This window comes from Choristoneura fumiferana, chromosome Z (assembly GCF_025370935.1).
Source record: "Choristoneura fumiferana chromosome Z, NRCan_CFum_1, whole genome shotgun sequence".
Taxonomy (NCBI): domain Eukaryota; kingdom Metazoa; phylum Arthropoda; class Insecta; order Lepidoptera; family Tortricidae; genus Choristoneura; species Choristoneura fumiferana.
The window spans coordinates 39,741,154-39,765,760 of record NC_133472.1 but is presented as its reverse complement, the minus strand read 5'-3'; the positions used below and the strand labels follow the sequence as shown (position 1 = coordinate 39,765,760).

At 37.1% G+C, this 24,607-nt stretch overlaps 1 protein-coding gene across 1 annotated transcript in view; it reads right to left on the bottom strand.

Moving 5' to 3' along the window:
• Egfr (epidermal growth factor receptor) overlaps positions 1-18,543 on the bottom strand; it is a 151,621-nt gene extending 133,078 nt beyond the window's left edge. The window contains exon 1 of the mRNA XM_074099977.1: positions 18,425-18,543. Within this exon, the coding sequence (XP_073956078.1) occupies positions 18,425-18,485 (61 nt within the window). The 5' untranslated portion in view covers positions 18,486-18,543. The remainder of the gene's footprint in view (positions 1-18,424) is intronic.
• Between the last annotated feature and the right edge of the window lie 6,064 nt (positions 18,544-24,607).

The following is a 24,607-nucleotide window of genomic DNA, read 5'->3' as shown; positions in this document are numbered from 1 at the left end:
TTGACGATACCTAAACCAACTTCATATAAAATTATCTGTTTATTTGGGAGCTATGATGCCAGAGACACACACACGCTATCGGTCAAACTAAAACAGCCCTCTTTTACGCCCGGGGTTAGAAATATTATGTAGTAGAAGGCACGAAAGCAGAAACTACTTAAAATCATATTTCCCTCTGGCTCATACTTGGCAAATGTGAGCAAGAGAGTAATATAATTTCGAGTTCTACTATCCTGCTGTTTACCATACCTCTATTTTGAAGGTTTAATTGGCTTAAAAACAATATCATGCCTTAACAGACAAAATTCATAGAATTTAATTCGTTAACCGCAGAAATGGTTACAAAACAGGTAGTTATTTAAGATAATTCCAACACGTAACAGATACTTTTCCATCCCAATTTTCCGTTGTCAATGTTTTTTTATCTGTTTAATGTTGAAACTAAATGTCAAGTTAGTTTTTCATACTTATTAATTTCCTTATTGTAAATCTTTGCTATTATTTTTCATTGTACATACTTAACATAATTTTTTTATTGTATTCATTGTACTTACTCGATAGTTCATAATTATTGTAAAAGTAGCTTAAGCTGATGGCCGTGTTGCCAATGCTTCAATAAATTAAAAAAAAAAAAAACTTAATGTCAATTTACTATTGACATTCAAGGGGTCAGTGACCTTGTAAGCAGATCTATCTGGAACGGGTGTGTATTATAATAATATTAAAGCGCATAGCATGTTTAATTTTAAATATACCTACATAACAATCATTTTAATAAGCATCAGCGCTTTCGTAACCTAAATACGCATCACATTGATACGCAAAACAGACAACGCGTAATCTGTAAATTAAGCATGACTAAAGAATATCAGTGGGTACGTGACGAAATTGAGTGATTGAGCTTCCCTTTATAAGTAGTTTGGACCTTCGGCCTTGAAAAAATACAAAAACAATCTAAGTTATTTGACCCAGATATTAACTACTTAACCTACCGTACCCATCACCCATCTGTAGGCATTAAAATGTACAAATATAATAAATTTAAACTTTGTGTTTTAGAGTAATTATTACTTATTGGCTTAGGTATTATGCCTGCTACGCATTACGCAATTTTAAGGGTTCCGTAGCCAAATTGGCGAAAACGGAACCCTTACAGTTTCGCCATGTCTGTCTGTCTGTCCGTCCGTCCGTGGCTTTGCTCAGGGACTATCAATGCTAGAAAGCTGTAATTTTGCACATATATATACTTATACGTAAACTATACCGACAAAATGGTACAATAAAAATTACAAAAAAAAATGTTTAATCCCATAGACGTAAAGTGGGGGTGTTTTTTTTTCTCCTCCAACCTTGTAGTGTGGGGTATCGTTGGATAGGTCTTTTAAAATCATTAGAGGGTTGCTGAAACGATTTTTCGATTCAGTGATTTGTTTGCAAAATATTCAACTTTTATGTGCAAATTTTCATTAAAATCGAGCGTCCCACCCCCTCTAAAATGTAAACCGGTAGGTGAAAATTTTGAAAAAATTTAGAATGCTATTAAGTATATCAAATTTTCAAGGAAAACCTTAACAGCTAAGTTTGCTTGAGACTTATTAGTAGTTTAAGAGTAAATAGCAGCCTAAGGTATAAAATATACCTAAACTTGGAAGATTCCGTATAAAAACGAAATCCTTGGAAAATATTAGTTATTTTTTTTGTAAAGGCTACGGAACCCTAATTTGGGCGTGTCCGACACGCTCTTGGCCGGTTTTTTTATTGTTATGCCAAGTGAATGTTATGCCAATTAAGGGATACCCATCTGGAATGCAGTATAGTTTGTTGTCAGCTGCCCTTGAGCTTGTGGTGTGAGTATTTCAGATATAATTGTTTTGTTAGCGCATTATAGTAATGATATCAGTATGGGAAATCGCGCGGGAAAATGTTCTGCGCCTGCTATTGGTAGCCTTGGAGAAAAATACTAATTTAAAAAACAAACGGTGTGAAACAAACGGCCACTTGTCATCTGGAACGCATGAGTTTGATCAACTTGGGAACATTAGATTTTTGCAAATTTAGTCTTTTTGGCTGTCGGTAGTTTTGGCTTTTGCAATCTTTTTATCTGAATTGCGTATTTTTAGCCATATGCCGTGTATCCAAACTCTTGAAATTTAAGTTGCTTTTCATTTTGAGTAATGATTTAAAAAAAAGGTAGGTAGCCAGGTTTTTTTCATTTCATACAGTTATGATTTTCTGTAAGAATTGTATGTTGAAAGCATATAACACATACATAATAATATATGTGGAATGGGCTAATTATTAGCTTTCATTTGGTACCCACACTGTTAACATAAAAAAACCGCTGTCCATATTTTATTCACTGCCCCCATTTTGAAATATTAGGTACCTACCTATATACTCTTTGACACTCCGACAGTTTTGCCGAATTACCTAAGAAAACCGTCAAATCGTGTAGACTACATAGAGAACCAAAGAAATACATATCACATACATACATACGCTCGAAAAATATAACCCTCATTCGGTTAGTCTGGTAAAATAGGAAAAAGCTTGGAAAAAAAATATTCCAACATCTGTTTTGTTATCATTCCTCAGTTTAATATTATGATGTACTTGCTGACAACTGACAAAACGATTTAAATGCTGATAACGTTTCGATTATCAGAACTGATTATGTGGAATGCACTTGGACCAAGCCCACGCGTGGGTGGGCGATAAGGAAACAGCTGAATATTCAGCTTTTTGTTCATTTATTATTTGTTTACTAGCTTTTGCCCGCGGCTTCGCCCGCGTGGAATTCGGTTATCGCGCGCTGTTCCCTCGGGAACTGTGCATTTTTTCGGGATAAAAAGTAGCCTATGTCACTCTCTGGCCCATAAACTGTGCATTTTTTCGGGATAAAAAGTAGCCTATGTCACTCTCTGGCCCATAAACTAACTATACCAAAAACTACGTTGACTTTCGCATTTATAATATTAGTAAGTATGGATACTTTATAAGAGTAGTTTCAAACTCGAGACGTACCAGTTAGCTATTGAGCGCATCCAAGATGTTCAAAAGACTGATCGACTGAGAAACACTGCGCTCTAGTAAGTACTCTAATTGTATATGTAGAGACAATCGAACTAAAGTGACAATTACACAACGTGACTGCTGCGTGACGCCGGTGCAAGGAGGGTGCGCTTGCACCCCCCGGCATAAAAGAAATACATAGAACAAGACTAAGATACAGAATGAAACCTATAAATGCACCTCCGTTTATGCAGATGCGAAATGCATGCAAAATCTGAAAATAATTCTCCCGGCACCCATGGCAGGAGGCATCTAACAACAATGTGGCATGCTCGATATTTTTATGGTACAGTTCTAAGGTATTAAATATGATTTAAATGTCAATTTTGTTTACACGCCCGTAATAACAAACTAACCACTATACTTTAGGCAGGACCTTTGTCTACAGTGGCGCCAACTGGTGAGCGCGAAAATGGTCCCTCATTTAACACTCACACTATAGTGTTCCGTACTTCTGTTGGCAAAAACAAAAACCTTTTAGGATCACTTTGTTGTCAGTCTGTTAAAACCCTTTTCTCAGGAACGTATGAAATTAATCAAATATTCAGATCATGTTTTTTTTTTTTAATTTTACCTTTAACCAACCGAAGCAGCGATAAATAGGAACAGCCAGTCAGGTTTTGCGTTCAACATTTCTGTATTTGCAAACAAGAATAGATTATATAAAGGCTTTATTATTTTTCAAATGGTAACTAAGTATAGGTAGAGTCATTCACGATGACGCGTGCCGTGGTTCTTATTACAATGTCATTAATGTCTAATTTTGTCATAATCACGCGTCTTCGTGGATGGCACTAGGTATACGCATGTGCATATTTTCTTAGCTTAATAGAGACTCAGATATCTGGTAGATAACAATAACAATAATATACCGACACTGCACAAGGTTACTGCTCATAGATATGTATCTTCGTATATAATCGCTGGTACGCACCTAATTATGTATATACATAAGTTATGCTTTTATGCTTGAGTATTTGTATTGAAGACATAGACCATATCTCTAAGAAGCGCCGAGTTTTTAGCGCATTTATTGCATTCATTCAATCCTTGCTTTAAAGCTTTAGTTTTGAAACAAGATTACTTTTAGTTCGTTCGATTGAAAAAAACACTCAAAGAGGTATTTAAACTAAATAAACCCTTAGCACGGCGTAAATATTTCCCGGCAGGTCATGTGTTCTGAATGGTAAGAAAACAATATGTTTTCTATCGCGTATACGCGTCTTATTTTTAAAATAATATTTGTATTTGTTTCAGTAATACGAAGAATATACGTTCTGATCAACCTATCTTGAACCGCCACCGCGCTTCGCCTCTATTCTCTTTCACCCCCCTCCATATCCACATTGATTAGCGCTAAACACTCGGCAGTCCCTTGAGTTTGTATTGAGTATTGAAGATAGTATAGATGTGCTATACTAAGAAACGTTGTCATGATGTTCTGTTGACACCAACAACCAATTGACATACTTTTTAGAAACAGTTGAAACGCGATTCTCTTATAGAATTCGATGTCACTTATTGACTTACTCAACTGGCTGGGTATTTAGTTGTCTTAAAGCATCTTAAAATCGAATGCATATATGTCCGCTAAAACACAAACGATGGACATAACCTAACCAACAAAAAGTTGGAAAACTTTGTCACTTCAAAGTTCAATATCTCAAAAACGGCTGCTAGAAAACCTGCTTCAAATAAAAAAACTGCATTCAAATAGACCCACCCGTATGAGAGCTACGGTGCCATAGACAGACAGACAGACACACATAGCGGTCTAACTTATAACACCCTTCTCTTTGCGTCGGGGGTTAAAAAATAACCAAGTGCAAGTCGGGTACATTCAGTGCTAAAAAGAGACAAAACAAAGTTTTAATCGACAATTACTCATTAATCAGAGAGGCTACTACGAAATTCGAAGATCGAAGTTCGTATCGCACCATTCAGCTGACGCTAAAGGTGATTTTCCACCGGCGTGGCGAGACGAGACAAGGCGAGACAAGAATTTAAATTTGTATGGCGGCACTGAGATTGCATACAAATTTTAATTATCGTCTCGCCTTGTCTCGTCTCACCTCGCCGGTGAAAATCACCTTAATATGAAGGGTCCACGGAAAGAACGTGTCTAGTCACCTAAGCAACTTTTTGAGTTATAGCGGTTTGAAAGTTAGTCATCACAAACAATTACTATGGTTACCATTTATTCAAAAGTAAAAAAAAAATTTTTTTTTCAGTATAGTTTTCAGATTATTTAATTCAATGGTAAGTCATAGTACTTTTTGAGCTCTACATTTTGAAGTTAAAATCTCAATTAAAAAAAAAGGTGACTAGGCATTTTTTCGTGGACCCTTCATATTATTTAATACGAGAGTGAGAGGGATGGTACAGTCACCGGCACCAATATCTGACACAACAAGCGTGCATAAATATCTGATAAGTACAACTCTATTTCTATGGCCGCGAGTCGCAGGAAACAGTCTAATTCATATTTAGGGCTACTACGAAATTCGAAAATCAAAGTTCGTATCGTATCGTCCCTCTCGCTCTCGTAGGAAATAATATTAGCGTCAGCGAGACGGCACGATACGAGCTTCGATTTTCGAGTTTCGTAGTAGCCCTTCTGGCCTCCAGCCAGGACTTGGGCTGTAGTTCCTACGCGGGCCCAATGCAAATTGGGAGATTCACACACACCATTGAATTGTCCCGGGGAAGGACATAGGATCATTATTATCCCGGAAAAGTGCATAGTTCCCGCTGGATAGTGCTAAACGAATTCTACACAGACGGAGTCGCAGGAAACAGGCTAATTCACTGTAGCTGTACCTACTACGAAATTCGAAATTGAAGTTCGTATCATACCGTCCCTCTCGCTCTCATATAAAATAATATTAGCGTCAGCGAGGCGGTAAAATACGAACTTCGATTTTCGAATTTCGTGCCCTACTGTTCTGGTACGCGATTTAGTTTTCTGTGCCTGCATTCTTCGCGATTTTTTAAACGCGCTTGTAAAGTGAAACAAAATTCGTTGTAATTTCCAAAACAGACAGCTCCTGCGCCCGCGCACAATCGCGCAGGTGTTGACAAAATACGCGCCGCATTGTTCCGGCGACAATGCGCCGGTTATCATGCCATTTTTATTTTTAATAGCTTTAAATCCCTTACGCCTGAGCATGGGAAGTGGCGAGGTAAGAAGCAGGGATAAAATTACTAAATGAAACAGTTCAGCTCACGATTATAAATCAGGAAAGGTCCGACTAGTTTCGATCTATTATAAAGAAAACTGCTGTGACTACTTATTTTAGGCAAAGACGTGGCAGAACGTTTGGTGGAATAGGTTAGAATAATTTTAAATAGGTATTAATCCAAAGTAACTAGTTATGCGTATTTTGCCAACTTATCGTCATGCCAATGTACATTACGCGCTTATGGGTATTCAGTTACGCGAATAATTGTTATACGAATTAATAATTATGCCAAAATAACGTTATGACTTTCAAATTAGTATTAAATACCCCTAGTAACTTATGTAATATTAACAGTTACACAAACTATCAATTAGAATTAGACTAAGGCCGCCTAAACGCGTCGTTTAGCGGAAAAAGTGGTAAGGTAAACCGTACGAGTACGTCACTGACCCAATAGATGTCATCTATAATTTTATGCCAAGTTGCGTGTCACCTATTATCTATATTGTAATGTCGCCTATATTATAATGTTAGTGTTCCTTTTTATTATTTAAATAGGAATGTATTTTTAACTGAAAACTTTATCGGTCTCACTTTATTTAACTGTATTTTTTTTAATGTATGATGACCAGATGGTCCCAAAGGAAGACCAGCGCCGTTCGCAAGACCGACAGATTGCTGATTTGGGACCATTTCGTGACATGTTAACTATTTTTATTTTTTTATTGCTATTTATTTTTACCATGTTATCACGAATAAATGTTTTCTTTCTATTCGGCATTAGTCTGTCTACCAGTCGGACGTTTAACTTAGATTTAGTTGGACTATGTTTATATGCAGAATGGCCGAGATAAGGGTTAAAGGGGAGCGCCAAAGTTCGCATACTCTTCGCAAGTCATATCGTAATTTTTGTCCGAATCATCGTTTGTCATAATTTTTTTCCCATTGAAATCTTAAAAAAATCTGAAATTTTTAAATGGTCATCCTATAGAATACTATAGGTTAGGTTAGGTTTGTTTTATAACAATTCTGAATAATTATTGGATTCAGAGAAAAACGAGTTATGACAAACGATTCATTCGGACAAACATTACATTTGGACTTTTGATAAGTATGCGAGCCGATGTGGACCCGGGATAAAGAACTATGACAGAGATTAAAAAAGCTATCACCCATATCGACGCAGGCGCCGGCGGTCCGATGTTCCAGACATGTGCAAATAAACTTTTATAATGTTTCAATATTGCAAACACGTTATTTTACGCTTGGATGGTTATCAAATGTGGTAGCGTTAAATTTTTACTTGGGATAAACCAGTCATGTATGAGTTAGGCACAATTTAAAAACCCCGACGCAAAAAGAGGGGTATTTATTATAATTTTAACTTAACATAATACAGAATATAATACAGAATATCACTGTGCCATAATAGTTTTAACTTAGTAAATAAAGTGCACCAAAGTTTTTGTGATTGTGACATGTCATGACATGTCGTTTCACCATAGTTTTTAGGTTAATTTTAAAATTATGGCTATACCCTACTAGGGTGCATAATATTGTAAGTGACTTTAGAATAAGACCTTATGTATTTATGTTTGTGCAAATAAATAAATACCAAATACTAATTATGTCTGTGCTATTGCAGCTCTCAAAATGGACCGATTCCACGCGAAGTTTTTAAGGCGAAAGCGAGTTTTCATGCGTGTTTTTAGCTATGTCTTTGAAATTGGTTCATCCATTTTGAGATATTGAACTTTGCAATTACAAAGTCAGGGGTTTTTCAATCTTCCAAGTTGGATAGGTTATCATTGTACAGTCACCATCAAAAGTAGCGGATCGCTTTTTTACTTTGTCGTATTAGCACATTTGCCAAATGTGTATGGTGTTAAGTACGTTGCTGTAAAACGATAAAGTACAAAAGTATGCAGCTACTTTTGATGCCGACCGTATATTGTTAGGAATCAAAACGCGCCATTTTACCCGAGCCGTTTGCATCCACTGAATCGCAGCAAACTTGCGAATATACGTTTATTTCGCTTTCATACTTGATGTAGCTACGATACCTGTCATTAGAAATTTAGTAAGGTAAACGTACGAGTACTTGTCACTGTCCCAGTAGTTGGCATCTTTAATCTTACGCCATTAGCAATAGAGATGACAGCAGGGTGACGTCTATTACCTTACCTAATCTTATGCCTTTGCATAAGATATTTTTGATCCTGGAAAACTGTAGCTATTTACAGCTCCCTTCATCGAGACATTTTTGATAAGCGCTAAAAATACTGACTGAGATAGGGTTCTACTGTACGAACGAACTTGTCAATGTATATAGTTTAATACGATTCGCAATGTTTTTAATATATGACTTCATAATTGTACGCCGATATAGCTATTGATATCGCATTTAATAGCGGCCAGTGAGTAATACGCACGGTAACTGTTGTTGCTGCTGAATACTGTATACATACAACGTATGTAGTTTGATAAGCTTTATTGTAGCTAACTCCGAGCTGGAGGAACGCAGTGCCCCGTCACTCAGTGCTAAGGGAACGTATTAAAAAAATAGAGCTTAAAAAGAATAATGAACGAAATACATAATAGTCATTTGACATAATGAATCTATTTATTAGACGAACTTTTTTGATCGTATAATCTACAGATTGGTTTAGATTAGGCTAGGTTTATTTTATAGCAATTCGTTAAAATTGTTAATTTCTGAGAAAATTGCATTATGTCAAATGATAATTATGTCTTAGGTCCGTTATAAATTCTACTTTATGTAATTTGATATGACTATCTTGAAATGTTTCCTTTCGATCTTTCATCCGAAAAACAATTTAATGTTTAAACGGTTAAATAGTTGTTTTATGTAGTATAATAGTTGATATAGAGTTGTTTAAATAGTACACATATCGCAGAAATCTTATTTTAGTCGTTAAAGCTTCCGTTTATTTATTTATCAGCAGATTTATCTGCCAGTTAAAACCAATTAGAGGTAACCAGTGGAAAGGTTGCTATCCATTTACGTACGGAAAAGCCCGTCTTGCCTTTGTAGAGATATAATTGGATAGAAATCAGGAAAGCCTGTACCCGTTGCCCGTTATATGAACCGGTTAGAAAATAAAATGTAAGGTCCATGATATTCTGTTTTTTTGGTACATTTTAGACTTTACGAGTATAATTATGGTAAAATGATTGGAAAACATTTTTTTTTAATTTTCTTCCTCTGCTGTCGGTGGCTGATTGGCGAAAGACCTTTGCCGCGCGCCTTATTAGCTCGTAAAAAAAACTATCGGTGGATATTGGATACAATATTTATTGGGGGGATGACACTATTTACCGGCCCGGATAATACCGACCCGATTTTTCGTGGACTATCCTTATTAAGTCGGTATTATCCGGGCCAGTATATGAACGGTTGTACTCGGTTTTATAGATAAATTTTTTTTGTGTATATGTAAACATTGTAAATAATAGTTTGGGTATAAAATAGTAGATTTCGTACGCCTTAAAACTATCTCGCGAAGTGGTGGTGCGGACAATTGCGGCTATATTTATACCTAAGTCGGCTTTGTTGAGATACTTATTTATTTATTGCAGATGTTTATGGGCGGTGGTGATCTCTTACCATCAGGAGACCCACTTGCTCGTTTGCCAACCAGTCGAATAAAAAAAAAAAAATTAGTAGTTCATAAATTGTTCTCTAGGCATAATGATGCACACTGCACTGAAGAACAAATAAACCACGGCCTTGATAACAGTCACTATTCGAAGGTTTTATTTAACAAAATTTAATATTTAAGACTCAAGAACGAACATTATCAGCAGGGCTACTACGAAATTTGAAAATCGAAGTTCGTGTCGTTCGGTCCCTCTGACACTATTAACGGCCTGTAGTACAGTCACCAGCACCAATATCTGACACAATAAGCGTGCATAAATATCTGACACGGCTCTATTTCTAGGGCCGGAAGGACCTGTCAGATATTTTTGCACGCTCCGCTGTGGTAGATATTAATGCTGGTGACTGTACGAGCACATAATTAAAATATAGATCGCACCTGTGGCCCATTTCACGAAGCTACAAGTTACAATTTACAAGCGGTAGTCTCTTTTCAATGCATACTGTTAAACAAAGACTACCGCTTGTAATTTGTAACTTGTAGCTTCGTGAAATAGGGCACTGATCGCACTGATCATTTTTTTTTATTACAGTTTTAAGTTATTCGAAGTAGCAATGTAAAGCAAATGTTTGATGTTTGTATAGTGACGCGCGCCGTCAATTGGTTTCTAGGATGGCGTACATTGATAACAGTATTTAATTTGTACTAAGAAGGGAAAATCTAAAGACTCCATTATATTTAAAAGTCGCTGAACTAATGTTGTTCAGTTTGACGACTATGATCTATGTTTTAATTATTTGGTCGTATTACAGGCCACACCCGGTATACTATTTGATACGAGAGCGATTTCATATTTTCAAACTTCGGCCCTCAGAAATGTGTATTGAACCCGGGATCTCAAATTCGGTAGTCAAGTTCTTCAACTCGGTTATTCCGGTTCTAGTTTAATAATAACATCAGCTGTCTCTCTCAAACACGTGACTGTCGAGCCAAAGAATGAAAGATCAGCGTCAAAAAATCCTTCAAAAACTTATAGGGTTGTATTCAGAGTGAATGGAACGGAAGTATGTCTAAGTAGGATGTTAGTGCAGATACCCTTGCACATGCGCGAGAGCTTTTTGTCCAATACCCAGTTAAGTGGATACAACCCACTTCAAAAAACTATATGGTGTCCTGTATCCGGTTCCTGAAGGCAATGCGAAACCTGCCTTTTAAATACGACTCTTATGGTGGGTGCAATTATCATTAGAAGGGTAAAAGCGGCAGTGGGGAGGAGTTTATTAAGAAGTATTTTGTTTTTGAAAAGGAGTGTTTTAAGATTGACGCCAATGTCAGTCGTGACATCGTAGCACCCAACGGATGGACCGATTTCGATGGGTTTTTTACGTGAAAACTAATCTTTTGTCATCCAAACAACATCCGAAGGTGGCTACATTTTGAGTGTCAATCCATTTGCTAGAAATATATAAAACATACAAAATGAAGTCTATGTTTAGAGGACATTGTTTTTTTCCGCATAACTGTGAAAGTTAGTTTATTTATTTGTATGTTGCTGTATATCTATCTATTTATATTATTGTTTCTATGGTAAAAGTTGCCTGGAAGCGATCGGGCTGAAGCGATAAAACTGTGTATTCATTTTCTTGAGATACCGCCTATTGCTTTATGACGGCAGAATACTCCAGGTTAAGGAACCTGACTCCGAAGCTTGAGGTCCGGGTTCGATCCCGGTGGGGGCGGATATTTATGCGAAAACTACGGATATTTATTCTCGAATCTTGGGTATTTAATATGCATTATGCATCTATACTAATATTATAAATGCGAAAGTGTGTGTGTTTGTCCGTCTTTCACGTCGAAACGGAGCGACGGAACGACATCGACATGATTTTTGGCACAGATATAGTTTATGGGCCGGAGAGCTTCTTTTACAGAGAGCTAGGCTATTTTTTATCCCGGAAAAATGCACAGTTCCCGAGGGAACAGCTCGTGATAACCGAATTCCACGCGGGAGAAGACGCGGGCAAAAGCTAGTTTAAGTATATTTATCCATTGCCTAGTAGGTACAGTCGAGTTCATAATCTTGTGAGCAAAAATGTGATCAAAAATATCTGAACACGCTTCTATACCGTTAACAATAGAGTCGTGTTCAGATAATTTTGATCAAAATTTTGCTCACAAGCTTATGAACTCGACTGTATCCATTATACAAGCATTGCGTTGCTTACCTACTTTGAGACTGGAAAAAGGGTATTAAGTCTCCCGTGATATTTTTTTTTTTATTATTTTATTGTATTGCAAACAAAGCCAGTAACTTAAACAAGTACCTAAATCTTCTATATAAATAAAAATGAATCGTCAAATGTGTTGCTAAGCGCAAAACTCGGGAGCGACTGGTCCGATTTCGCTAATTCTTTTTTTGTTGTGTTCATTACTATCAGGAGAAGGTTTTTATGGAAGAAAATACAGAAAAAAACAACGGGGGCGAAGCCGTGGGCAACAGCTAGTTTGTAATAAAAACTGTCCACGTATAAAATTTAAAACAAAGTAAGATTAATAAATGTAAACAAATAACACGCTTACGTGACACAGATATTTCTGTTTCTCATGACACCATCTTGTTTGTGTCATACTGGCGCTACTATATGTCTTATACACAACTAGCTTTTGCCCGCGACTCCGCCCGCGTGGTATTCTGTTATTGCGCGCTGTTCCCTCGGGAATTGTGCATTTTTTCGGGGTAAAAAGTAGCCTATCTCTCTGTAAAAGAAGCTCTCTGTCCCATAAACTATCTTTATGCCAAAAATCACGTCGCTCCGTCGCTCCGATTCGACGTGAAAGACGGACAAACATACAAACACACACACACCTTCACATTTATAATGTTAGTATGGATTACTGAAAACGCTACGATACTATTTATACCGGGGTGTGGCCTGTAATACGAGCAAATAATAAAAACAAAGATCGTCCTCGTCAAACTGAACAACATTAGTTCAGCGACATTTAAAAATAAATCATCCTTTTTTCATACAAATTAAATACTGCTTTAAAAATCGCTGAACTAATATTGTTCACTATTCACTATGATCAGTTTGACGAGTATGATCTATGTTTAATTAGGTACCTATAGCTCTACCATTTCCTTAATGACGTCAATAAATGCTATCACTGGATACACTAGAATTAGAAACTATATATGATAAGTATCGTTATCATAATTATTAACTAATTTTTTGTTAACTTAATTTGCGCTGTCACCTTATCTACATATTGTATTAAAAAAGTCAATCCGTTCACTAGAGTTAAGGTTAGGTTTGTTTGTTACTTCATCACGTCTAAGCCGCTGAACTGATTCAGATAAAATTCAGTATACAGATAGTTTGAATACCGGGGAAGGACATGGGATAGTTTTTATCCCGAAAAATTGCGTAGTTCCCGCGGGATAGCGATAACCGAATTCCGCGCGGACGCCATTTTGTAATATTTTATGACCAAAAATACCAAGTCTCAAAATAATCTACTAAATAACCAATTGTAGCGATAGCTTTGCTACTAAAAAGTCAGTTTTGTTACGGTTATGTACACTCACCAGCATTAATATCTGCCACAGGGGAGCGTGCAAAAATATCTGACACGTCCTTCCGAACCTAGAAATAGAGTCGTAAGTATCAGATCTTGTTGTGTCAGATATTGGTGCAGTCATCAGTACGACTCTAAAATAAATGTGGTTTACTTTGCGGTACTGATTAGTATATACTTACGACATTTTTAAAAATACATACTTGCGGTTTTAGATTGTTCTAAAATGTCCTTTGTATAGGTTGGAAAATAGCTAGCGATTCTCAGAAGAGTTAGGTAATTATAGTGTTATAGAATGGATTAAATTATTTTTTAACTTCTCATACTTTAAAAGTAGGACAATATAGCCTTACGAGGCGGGAGTAAAGTGAGTACTTTAGTCCCTAGGGAGTAAAAGTTTTTTTTTTTTTTTTTAAATTTACTTCGAGTGACTTAGATAAACTCAAACAGCCAGTACTAGCTTAGTTGGCATAAAATAAGATTGGACGTGTGACGATATGTGGACCATTTTCATGATGAAAATGTTACGTTCTTAGTCTACGTGCTTTTTCCGCATTGAAGGTGGCGGGCGGAGGATGGTGGAAGGTAGGAAGGTGGTGGTGGTGGATTCTATTTATTCCAGTTTGTGTATGGACTGGTACTGTGATGGAATCAGTACCGCAAAGTAAACCACATTTATTTTAGAGTCGTACAGTCATCAGCACCAATATCTGACACAACAAGATCCGATACTTACGACTCTATTTCTAGGTTCGGAAGGACGTGTCAGATATTTTTGCACGCTCCGCTGTGGCAGATATTAATGCTGGTGAATGTACCATCCCTTTCAACCTTGTATTACATATTATAAGTGACAGAGGGACGGAATAACGACACGAACTTCGATTTTCGAATTTCGGGATCACAATCCTAACGAGATAAGAGTACGCGATCGATCGAGTACCGCAGTGACAGCTACTTGGGAATTACTACGAAATTCGAAAATCGAAATTCGTATCGTACCGTCCCTTTCACTCTCTTATTAAATAATATTAGCGTAAGCGGGACGGCAAGATACGACGTTCGAATTTTGCATTTCGTAATACAGGGCCAGCAGGGCTACTACGAAACTCGAAGTTCAGTCATTGAGGTAACGTAAAAAAATCAAGGAACCCGGTGGGAATTGAGTTGCTACAGCGTTGTGCCACTATACCCCAACTACATTGAAGGCATATTTATGATATACACCCGGAGCTTACCATAGGACCGTTAGAAAAAAAAGCATAATTAAATAATTATTTACAACCTGACATAAATCTTTCAAACATGCAAATCTAAGCTGGTAATTTACAAGCTTAAAATATATCTCACGCTGTACGATAGTGCTGTAAATAATAATGGCTGCTAAGACCTGTCTTGTATAACACCTATGTTTCTCATAGCCTACGAAAAAATAGTTTATAAAATAATATATTATTATAAATGCGAAAGTGTGTCTTTGTGTGTATGTTTGTCCGTCTTTCACGTCGAGACGGAGCGACTGATCGACGTGATTTTTGGCAAAGAGATAGTTTATGGGTCAGAGAGTGACATAGGCTACTTTTTATCCCGGAAAAATGCACAGTTCCCGCGATAACCGAATTCTACGCGGGCGAAGCCGCGGGCAAAAGCTAGTAGTTTATAAATCTGTTCCTGTGTCCAGTGTCCACTCCATTTCAATAGCTTTGAACTAATTTGAGACTAGCATGAGAAATAATGAAAAATAATGTCTTCTATTGTATTCTAGAAAGACATAGTGCTGCAGGGCTACTACGAAATTCGAAAATCGAAGTTCGTGTCATTCGGTCCCTCTGACACTTACACTATTTAATACGAGAGCGAGAGGGGCGGTAATACGAACTTCGATTTTCGAACTTCGGAGTAGGCCCTCTGATACGCTGGCGTTTTGAAATAGGGGAGACCGAGGAGAGTTGTGACAGAGGAGAGAGTAGTGACAGCGTCGATTTTTTGGAACTTATTACCTTCTGGCGGGCTCGCAATTGCGCGCGTTTTTTAGTTCAAGTCTCGAGCTAGGAAACGCGCCTTGTTGCGAGCTTCATCATCATCATCATCATCATCAGCCCGAAGACGTCCACTGCTGGACAAAGGCCTCCCCCTTAGAACGCCACAATGAACGACAACTCGTCACTTGCATCCACCGGTTTCCCGCTACTCTCACGGGCGAGCGTTGCGAGCTTGCTAGCAGTTAATAGGTTACCAAAAATCGACGTTGTCACTACTCTCCTCGGTCTCCCCTATGTGCCTTGAATACGCGGGTTTTAAGAACCAATATGCATTTAAGACAGAGAGAAAGAGAGAGAGAGAGAGAGATAGACGCTTTTATTTACACATATCCACCTATTGTGGAAACGCTGCTTTATCCTAGATCCTTATTGGAACTTGCGATCGTATGCTCATCTCTTTTTACCCTCATCTTCTAACAGAAAAAAATTCTTGATATACCGGGTGTGGCCTGTAATACGAGCAAATAATTAAAACATAGATCGTACTCTTCTGAACAACAACAACATTAGTTCAACGACTTTTAAAAATAATGGAGTCTTTTGATGTTCCTTTTTTCATACAAATAAAATACTGCTATCAATGTACGCCGTCCTAGAACACAGCTGACACCGCCTGTCACGGTACTAACATCAAGCATTTTGCTTTACATTGCTTCTTCGAATAAACTTTAAAATGTAATAAAAGTTAAGAAACTATTTTATTTAGAAGTTCTGAACTAATGTTGTTCATTTTGAAGAGTATGATCTATGTTTTAATTATTTGCTCATATAACAGGCCACACCCGGTATTATGCCGTTGTGATTCCGAGTGTCTTAGACAGTGTAAACCAGGCTACTATATACGAAATTCGAAAATCGAAGTTCTTGTCGTTCCGTCCCTCTCACTCTTGTATTAAATAATATAAGCGTGAGCGGGACGGCATGATAAGAAATTCGAATTTTGCACTTCGTAATACAGCAGCAGGAGCTACACTGTCTAAGACAGTCCTGATTAGGTCACAGTAAATGGAATCAGTTGTTGACTAGTAAGTGACAAGTATTTATAAGTTAAATATATTATAAAAATACATTTAAATGTAATTAATTAATCAATGTAATTAAATTTGCCCCAACAGGGCATCATTTTTTATAATTTATTTGTAAAAAGTGTTGCAATAAATAAATAAATACTGAATACTGACATTTCTAATCAGTCGCATTTGCAGTTTTATGGATATTTAGCACTTGCATGGTTCGTTTAGATGCAAGCTATTAAGTTCGAACAGTACCTACTAAATATTAATCGCTTAGCGCATGTAAACCGAGGATAACGCTGTAAGCGTGATTTTTTCGCACGTGTAAATAAGACTAGCGCAGAAGGCTACTACGAAATTCGAAAATCGAAGTTCGTATCGTACCGTCCCTCTCACTCTCGTATTAAAGAACATTAGCGTCTGCGGGACGGCAAGATACGAAGTTCGAATTTCGCAGTTCATGGTATAGGGCCAAGTTTGGTATAAATAAAGCCTCATACAGCAACATTGATATTAATTTATATAAAATCATCATCATCATCATCCCAGCCTATATACGTCCCACTGCAGGGCACAGGCCTCCCCTCAGAATGAGAGGGCTTGGGCAGTAGTTCCCACGCGGGCAAAGTGCGGATTGGGAACTTCACACACACCATTGAATTGCTTCGCTGGTTTGTGCAGGTTAATAGGTTAATATCAAATAATTAATATGAATAACAAATAAATATCATGGGTTACTTGACTCCAATTGACCAAGTCCCAAACTAAGCAAAGCTTGTACTATGGATACTAGGCAACGGATAAACATACTTATATAGATAAACACATACTTAAATACATATTAAACATCCAAGACCCGGACCAACATTCTTATTATTCATACAAATATCTGCCCCGGCCGGGAATCGAACCTCGAGCTTCGTAGTCAGGTTCTCTAATCACTTGGCCATCCGGTCGTCAAGAATTAGAAATACAATTTATTGAAGAATTTTACTCGTACATACTTATATTACATTTATTGGTATAGATTTCATATTCGATATACCTAGTTGATAAATAGGGTAGACTACCTACACAGATATTCAAAATAGTATTCGATATAGATTCGAACCGTCTAAATTAAGGAATTACGCGTCTAACGTAGCAGTAAGTTGATCCTTATCTTTGAATAATTAAAATCAAATTGCATTAATCAACAGTTCAATTTGAACGGGTTACATTCATCCTTGGTTTTGTTATAAAGCCTCTTAGCACTTGAAGTGGTTTTAGCAACGCAACTCCACAATATTGCTTGGTTTTGTGTCGTTTTACAGCGCAGTAAACCAACAGTTTGTGTTATTTTTCATTAATTTTAAAATTTTAGTCTTAACTTATGTATAACTTAGGTGCTTATGTGATATATCTCTCGTTCCACGCCTTCATTCTTCTTAATTCGTAGTCCTTTTAAAATGTAGAGACTTAAATTAAAGGGCAAAAACTAGAGCATATCTATTGTAACAAGACCTCAAGAAAAAGTTAAAGAGAAATTCAATCCAGCACCGAACTTGATACTCATACAATTCAAGTAACTGTAAATTGTATGATGCTCCATTGACTATAAGACCACCGAGTTGTAAAAACTTAATAGGGTCTTCCCAACGAACCTGTTTTAGACTTTAGGGTTTTAAGTAAACTAACAACTACATAATTGCAAGCTATTTAAACGAAGAACCATGTTACCAACTTAAAGCTGCTTAAAAACTTGTTTACGCTTCTTGTGAAGCGTAACAGCCTTAGACTGTCGAACAACTTCGAAGCGAGCGTTGCAACGTTCAAAAAACATGTTCTAACTACTAACAGTACTACAGCCAAAATAATAGAGCTTAGTTTAAAAAAAATGTTCGTCTATAACAGGTTCTAGTTAAAAGTACCTCTCTCCTGGAACTCAGCGCTGCACCCCAGTGCCAGTAGGAGAAGAATCGCGACACACATTGTCACTAGCACTGTCACTCAGTCATGTTAGTCACAGCACAAAACACGCGCGAGCCGCACGATGGCGTAGCTTGAATGACTCTACTGCTGCTCTTGCGCAGCCAGAGCGTTACTGGAGACGCGACAGTTGATAAGTTCAAGGTTCAATTTATACCTACGGCGTGCTTAGTTTTAGCAAGCTTGGTGACAATGGGAAATAGTTAGTTGATAATGGAGTTCTGCGGTAACAAACATAAAACTCTAGCTGTTGAATTGAGATTCTGGGATTTCGTAAACATGAACATGAGAATTACCTACATCGATATAATAAAAAGAAATGTTTGAAATCATTTTTTTTAAAGTACTTACTTGTTTATCGGTATTCTAAGAACTTTTCAGAACAATAAATTTATGTTTCGGGTACCTTCATGATAGGAAGAATACCCAAAGGAATTATCAGATTTCTAATAAGGTTTAAAGCAAGTTTAGTTGGCAAATATGTATCAATATGTAATTTAAACAAATACTTAGTAAGTTTAATGAGATAACTAACTTTGACCAATTTTTGATATGCTGTCAGTTATAAAAAAGTGAATATTTTTCGTTTAATTCAATTTCATCCATAAATTTGAACCTTATTTAAATTAAAAACAAAACTCACAAACGATGGAAGTGATAACTATATAACCGTTGGAAGGTATTGGTCATAAATACATTTGATTTAACTATGTAAATACATATGTATTTAATAATCTATTAAGTATATTGACATAGTTTTTAATTGTTTATTGAATCAGGTGTTACTATGCGGAGGTCCATATCAATGAACTGAAATAGAACTGAATGAACTGAACATTTCAGTTCATATTTTAATTGATTTTACCCATTGATATGTCAATGGATAAAATCAATTAAAATATGAACTGAAACAATCCAATTCATCATCATCATCATCATAGCTTACAGACAGAAGTCCACTGCTGGACATAGGCTTCTTCCATGCCATAACACTCTGTTTCCAGTCCTTCGCATCCATCCGCTGCAAGCGACTCTCTTCTCTTTAATTGAAACAATTCGATTGATTTGTTTTTATTTTTGTCATGTTTTTAACTTTATTTTTGATGACGATCGTGAATCCTTACTATTTTTGTCATATCTAAAATGTAACGTGTGATTTTCATTAAAAAAAACATTAATTTATCTAAAACAATAGTTGCGACATCTTGACACTGACAGCCTCTCAGAGGCTCGTCACTACGCGTCGTCACGCCGTGTCTCGTCTGTTGTCTTGCTCTATGGCGAGGCTCGCGTCGCCGGCGCAGGTAAGCCTCCGATGGAGAGGGGATGAGCTCGCGCTAGGGATGGCAGTGGAGAAATTATATGAATTATAAATAAATAATACCTAATAATAACGATATGGGTGGTATTTGTAAATATACGTTTTAAGACCTAGAAAAAGTTAGTTTTATTTTTCTTTGCTTTTGTACTAATTTATTTGTTATTTTTTTTATATTAGATACGTATGTGCTTATAAATAAAGAATCTTTTTTACTTTCTTTCTTTACTAAATAATAATAAATAAATATCTTAGGGCGATTCTGCCCTGCTAAGCCGCAAGCCGCTATGTCTGAGATACGCCCTTTTAGTTTTTTTGTTCCATTCGATAGCTAAACCAATTTTGCACCTAATGATATGAGCCAAATAGCGCTATCTAACTTAAACCGGTTAAAAAACCACTAAGAAGATTTTTCATATCGCAACTCTTCCTTAAATTACTATGAGACTGAGTGCTATGTCGTTTATTTATACGAAGCCAAACAGCCGTACGTAATGACATAGGCTAAAACGCTTCAAAATAGTTACCATCAATGGCATTCAATTTCCAAACCAATAGGTGGTAAGTTCATAGTTATAAAGACAATCTCAAGGAAGACTTCACAATCAATCACGTGTTATACCAGGGCCCGATTGCATAGCGAAGTGCAGGCTAATGTTATTAGCAACTTTGTATTGAAATTCACTAATATCACCACCGCCCATAAACATCTGCAATACCAGGGGTATTGCAGATGCATTGCCAACCTAGAGGCCCAAGATGGGATACCTCAAGTGCCAGTAATTTCACCGGCTGTCTTACTCTCCACGCCGAAACACGACAGTGCAAGTACTGCTGCTTCAACGCAGGATTAGCGAGCAAGATGGTGGTAGCAATCCGGGCAGACCTTGCACAAGGTCCTACCACCTGCGAATATGATTATATACACGGTATCATACTATGACCGTACCAGCAACGTGTCAGGGAAAAATATATTATTTGTATTGAAAAGCATGAGACGAAGCCCACTAGCACGTTACCTAACAGTGCCATGTATGTGCTTGATATTCCGTTCTTGACACATTCTTATTACGTTCATGACATAATACGGTGTAGTGGATACCTTAAGCATTAATGCCATTTGAATTTTAGTCCTGTGGCTACATCATAGTTAGCAACCCTAGCGAAAGGAGATGCATTTTGTACCAAGAACTTTTGAATTCCAATACTACAGGTCGTAAGAGCTTTACTCTAGCTTCACCGTTGTCTCTTTCGTTTATCAACTGCATAAGCAAGACAGCGCGAAACTCTACCCAATTTAAACAAAAACGAAGCAAGTCGAGTTGTACCACTCTTCATTGTAGATTATAAAACATCGTGTCTAAGATTCAAAATGGAAAAGGCTTTGAGTTTTTTTCTGTGTATGGTAGTGTGAATGGAGACGGCAAGACAGTTATTAATTAAATTCTTTTGTTACTACGTTATTTGTTTTCGTAAAGGTAATGGGAAAGATCACAATATGTGACAGGCGGGGTAGTTCCTACATGACCTTTTACATATTAAAGAAGTTACTTAAACCTACTTACACTTACAATCCATACTAATATTATAAATGTGAAAGTGTTTGTGTGTGGGTATGTTTGTATGTTTGTCCGTTTTTCACGTCGAAACGGAGCGACGGCGCGACGTGATTTTTGGCATAAAGATAGTTTACGGGCCAGAGAGTGACATAGGCTACTTTTTATCCCGGAAAAATGCACAGTTCCCGAGGGAACAGCGCGCAATAACCGGATTCCACGCGGGCGAAGCCGGGGGCAAAAGGGAGTCATTTAGAAACTACATTTATAAGCGTCAGATTTGTGGTTTAAACCTAATATTCCAGGTACCTATTTTAACAAGATAAAGTAATCACATCATTAACAAAATAGGATTGATAATTAAAATATACTTTACGCTAACGATAAAAGTAAACTAAAATTAAAAAATACCTAGTAGGTATTTAAATATTATAATAATTATTATTTCTACGGCTCTACCCAGTGGAAGAATAAAAAAATTGCTGTATCACGTGAAAATTACGCAAAAGCCCTTTTTAACCCCCGACGCAAAAAAGGGGTGTTATAAGTTTGACCTCTATGTGTGTCTGTCTGTAGCACCGTAGCTCTTAAACGGGTGGACCAATTTGAATGCGGTTTTTTATTTGAAATCAAATTTTCTAGCGATGGTTCTTAGACATGTTTCATCAAAATCGGTTCAGCCGTTTTTGAGATATTGAACACTGAAGTGACAAAGTCGGGGGTTTTCCAACGTTTTGTAGGTTAGGTTAGGTTATTAGTGAACCATCACCCCTGTCAGCACTCACTCATCATAGTGGCATTTATCAACTTATTTGTTTTATATGGGTATGTCCCACTAACGTTTTAAACTTTCGTGATTCTCACTCATAGTCAAAATACCACAAACGGGACTTATCACGCTATTATTACACAAGTAATATTTACCTCGACGTTTCGGCAACGTTACAGTTGCCGTGGTCACGAGTAGACTGAAGTGTGGGGTGTCAAGTCTGCCTAGCAGCGCGAGTTCTTCGAACTACCCGCACTTGATCACTAATAGTGCCGGCACTCGTATCACGAACTACCCGCACTTGGTCACTTTTATTAGTCACCCTATCACACCGACACACAACACTAACAACGTCCGATCGTCCCTCCGAACATTCATCCCGAGGCCGACACTTATTAATAACAGGATAACACGAAGATGAAAGTTTATACCCATCGTCCCGGTTGAAATTCTTATGCTTTTTTATTTCAACTGCTTCACGTACCATTCTTGAGTAAAAAAAAGCGAGGCGTCGAGGTAAATATTACTTGTGTAATAATAGCGTGATAAGTCCCGTTTGTGGTATTTTGACTATGGCGCACTAGTATTTAAATCGCCAAAAAATTCACATGACACACACAACACACAAACATCACGCCTGTATTCCTAAATGGGGTAGGCAGAGCACACGAAACGTTACCGCTTCGGAGCCACTTTTAGCAATTTTAGATTTAAAGTTTGACAAAAACGGTAGGTACAATAGTGACAGGGTGCTAGCCTGTCGCCTACGGTATACCTTAACCTATATCCTCAGTCGCCTCTTACGACATCCACGGAAGAAATGGAGAGGTGTAAAATAATTCCAACCCGACACCACACAGATTTCAATTCACATGACATACTTAAATGACGTTAAGTATTGACTATTTTTGTCCTGCTAAAATTATAAATGTAAAATTTTATGAGTATGTGTGTGTGTATGTGTGTGTGTATGTGTGTGTGTCTATTTTCTGTTTGTGGTACAAAAGGCAACGACCGAACCTATTATTTCTTCTGTGTTGTGTATCAAGGCAAAAGCGGCCCGCCAGAAGGTCGACGAAGCCACGCTATGGCGGGGCTTCTATTTTCTACTCTAACTTAAAAGGTAACGAAGTAACCTATTATGAAATGAGTGTATTTTTGTTAAAGAATACGCGCACTTCTAAATCGTGTCTAATTGTAAACAAATACATGCGACTCGTTGCGGTATTCTGAATGCAGCACGCTCATTGGCTGGCTGGCCGGTTACGGCGCGTGCGCGCTCTCGTTCCCGCGCAGCGCACCACGAGGTGTGTTGCTAATTTTCATTAAAAAAGAAGACGAATTATTATTTTAGTTGCTAAGACATTATTTACGATGCTCTCTATTGGGGGTTGATTTTAGTTAAATTGGTAGACAGAATATTGAGTTGCAATATTAGTCGCCGAATCATGATTTTTGAAGATAAGTTATATTATTTGTTGTTTGTAAATTGTTGCTCGATCTTGCATAATTTGCTGGTATTGTAAAGATGGCATATTAGTTTAATAGAAGCTGTTCTATTAACCCGTTGCTTACATACAAAAACAGATGTTCCGTTGCGGATGCTAAATAAAACTTTAGTCGCTGCACTTATTATTTCCCATAAAAAATACAGTCATTAAAAATATTAGCAATTTAGCGTTACCCAAAAACCTGTAGGGTATTCCGGTTGTCCCAGAAACTTGGAGTTTGATATGAATATAGGTCAGTAGATACAATCAATGAGAAAAGTCTGAAAAACTAAATGGTGTTTATGCCTCTCTTTCAGTCACCATTTAAAATGATCCCATACGGCGTTCATTTTGCTTAGGAGAGGTGCTCGGCTAAAACTGGATATTCATTATTCATTAGCAAGGAGCGTAACTTTGGTGCGGGTGACGTCATTATGATGGACATAATTACACAAACATATAGGACATATACACACAGGATATTTTTAAAACAAAATTACGACACTGCAATGATTCTTAATAATTTAGTGGTGATGTCAATTTAAAATACTTTTGAATTAAATATTTTACTGGGTAGTCCCTGTGTTTATTTGGGTTTTAATGGGTAGGTAACGAAAAATATTTTTCCTCGAGTAAATGAAAGAACACAACAAATGTTTAATTGGATGACAAAGTATGCAGAACGCTTAAGATTGCAACATAATATCGCATTTTAGTTTTTATTTACATAAGTACAACATAAATTATATAACACTCGAATCTCCCGCCAGTTACAAAAAATTTTTTATTCGACTGGATGGCAAACAAGCAAGTGGATCTCCCGATGGTAAGAGATCACCACAGCCCATAAACATCTGCAACACCAGGGGTATTGCAGATGCGTTGCCAACCTAGAGGCCTAAGATGGGATACCTCAAGTGCCAGTAATTTCACCGGCAATAATTACCGGTAATTTGTAATTGGTGTTGTACTGGTCATAATCATAATCCTCA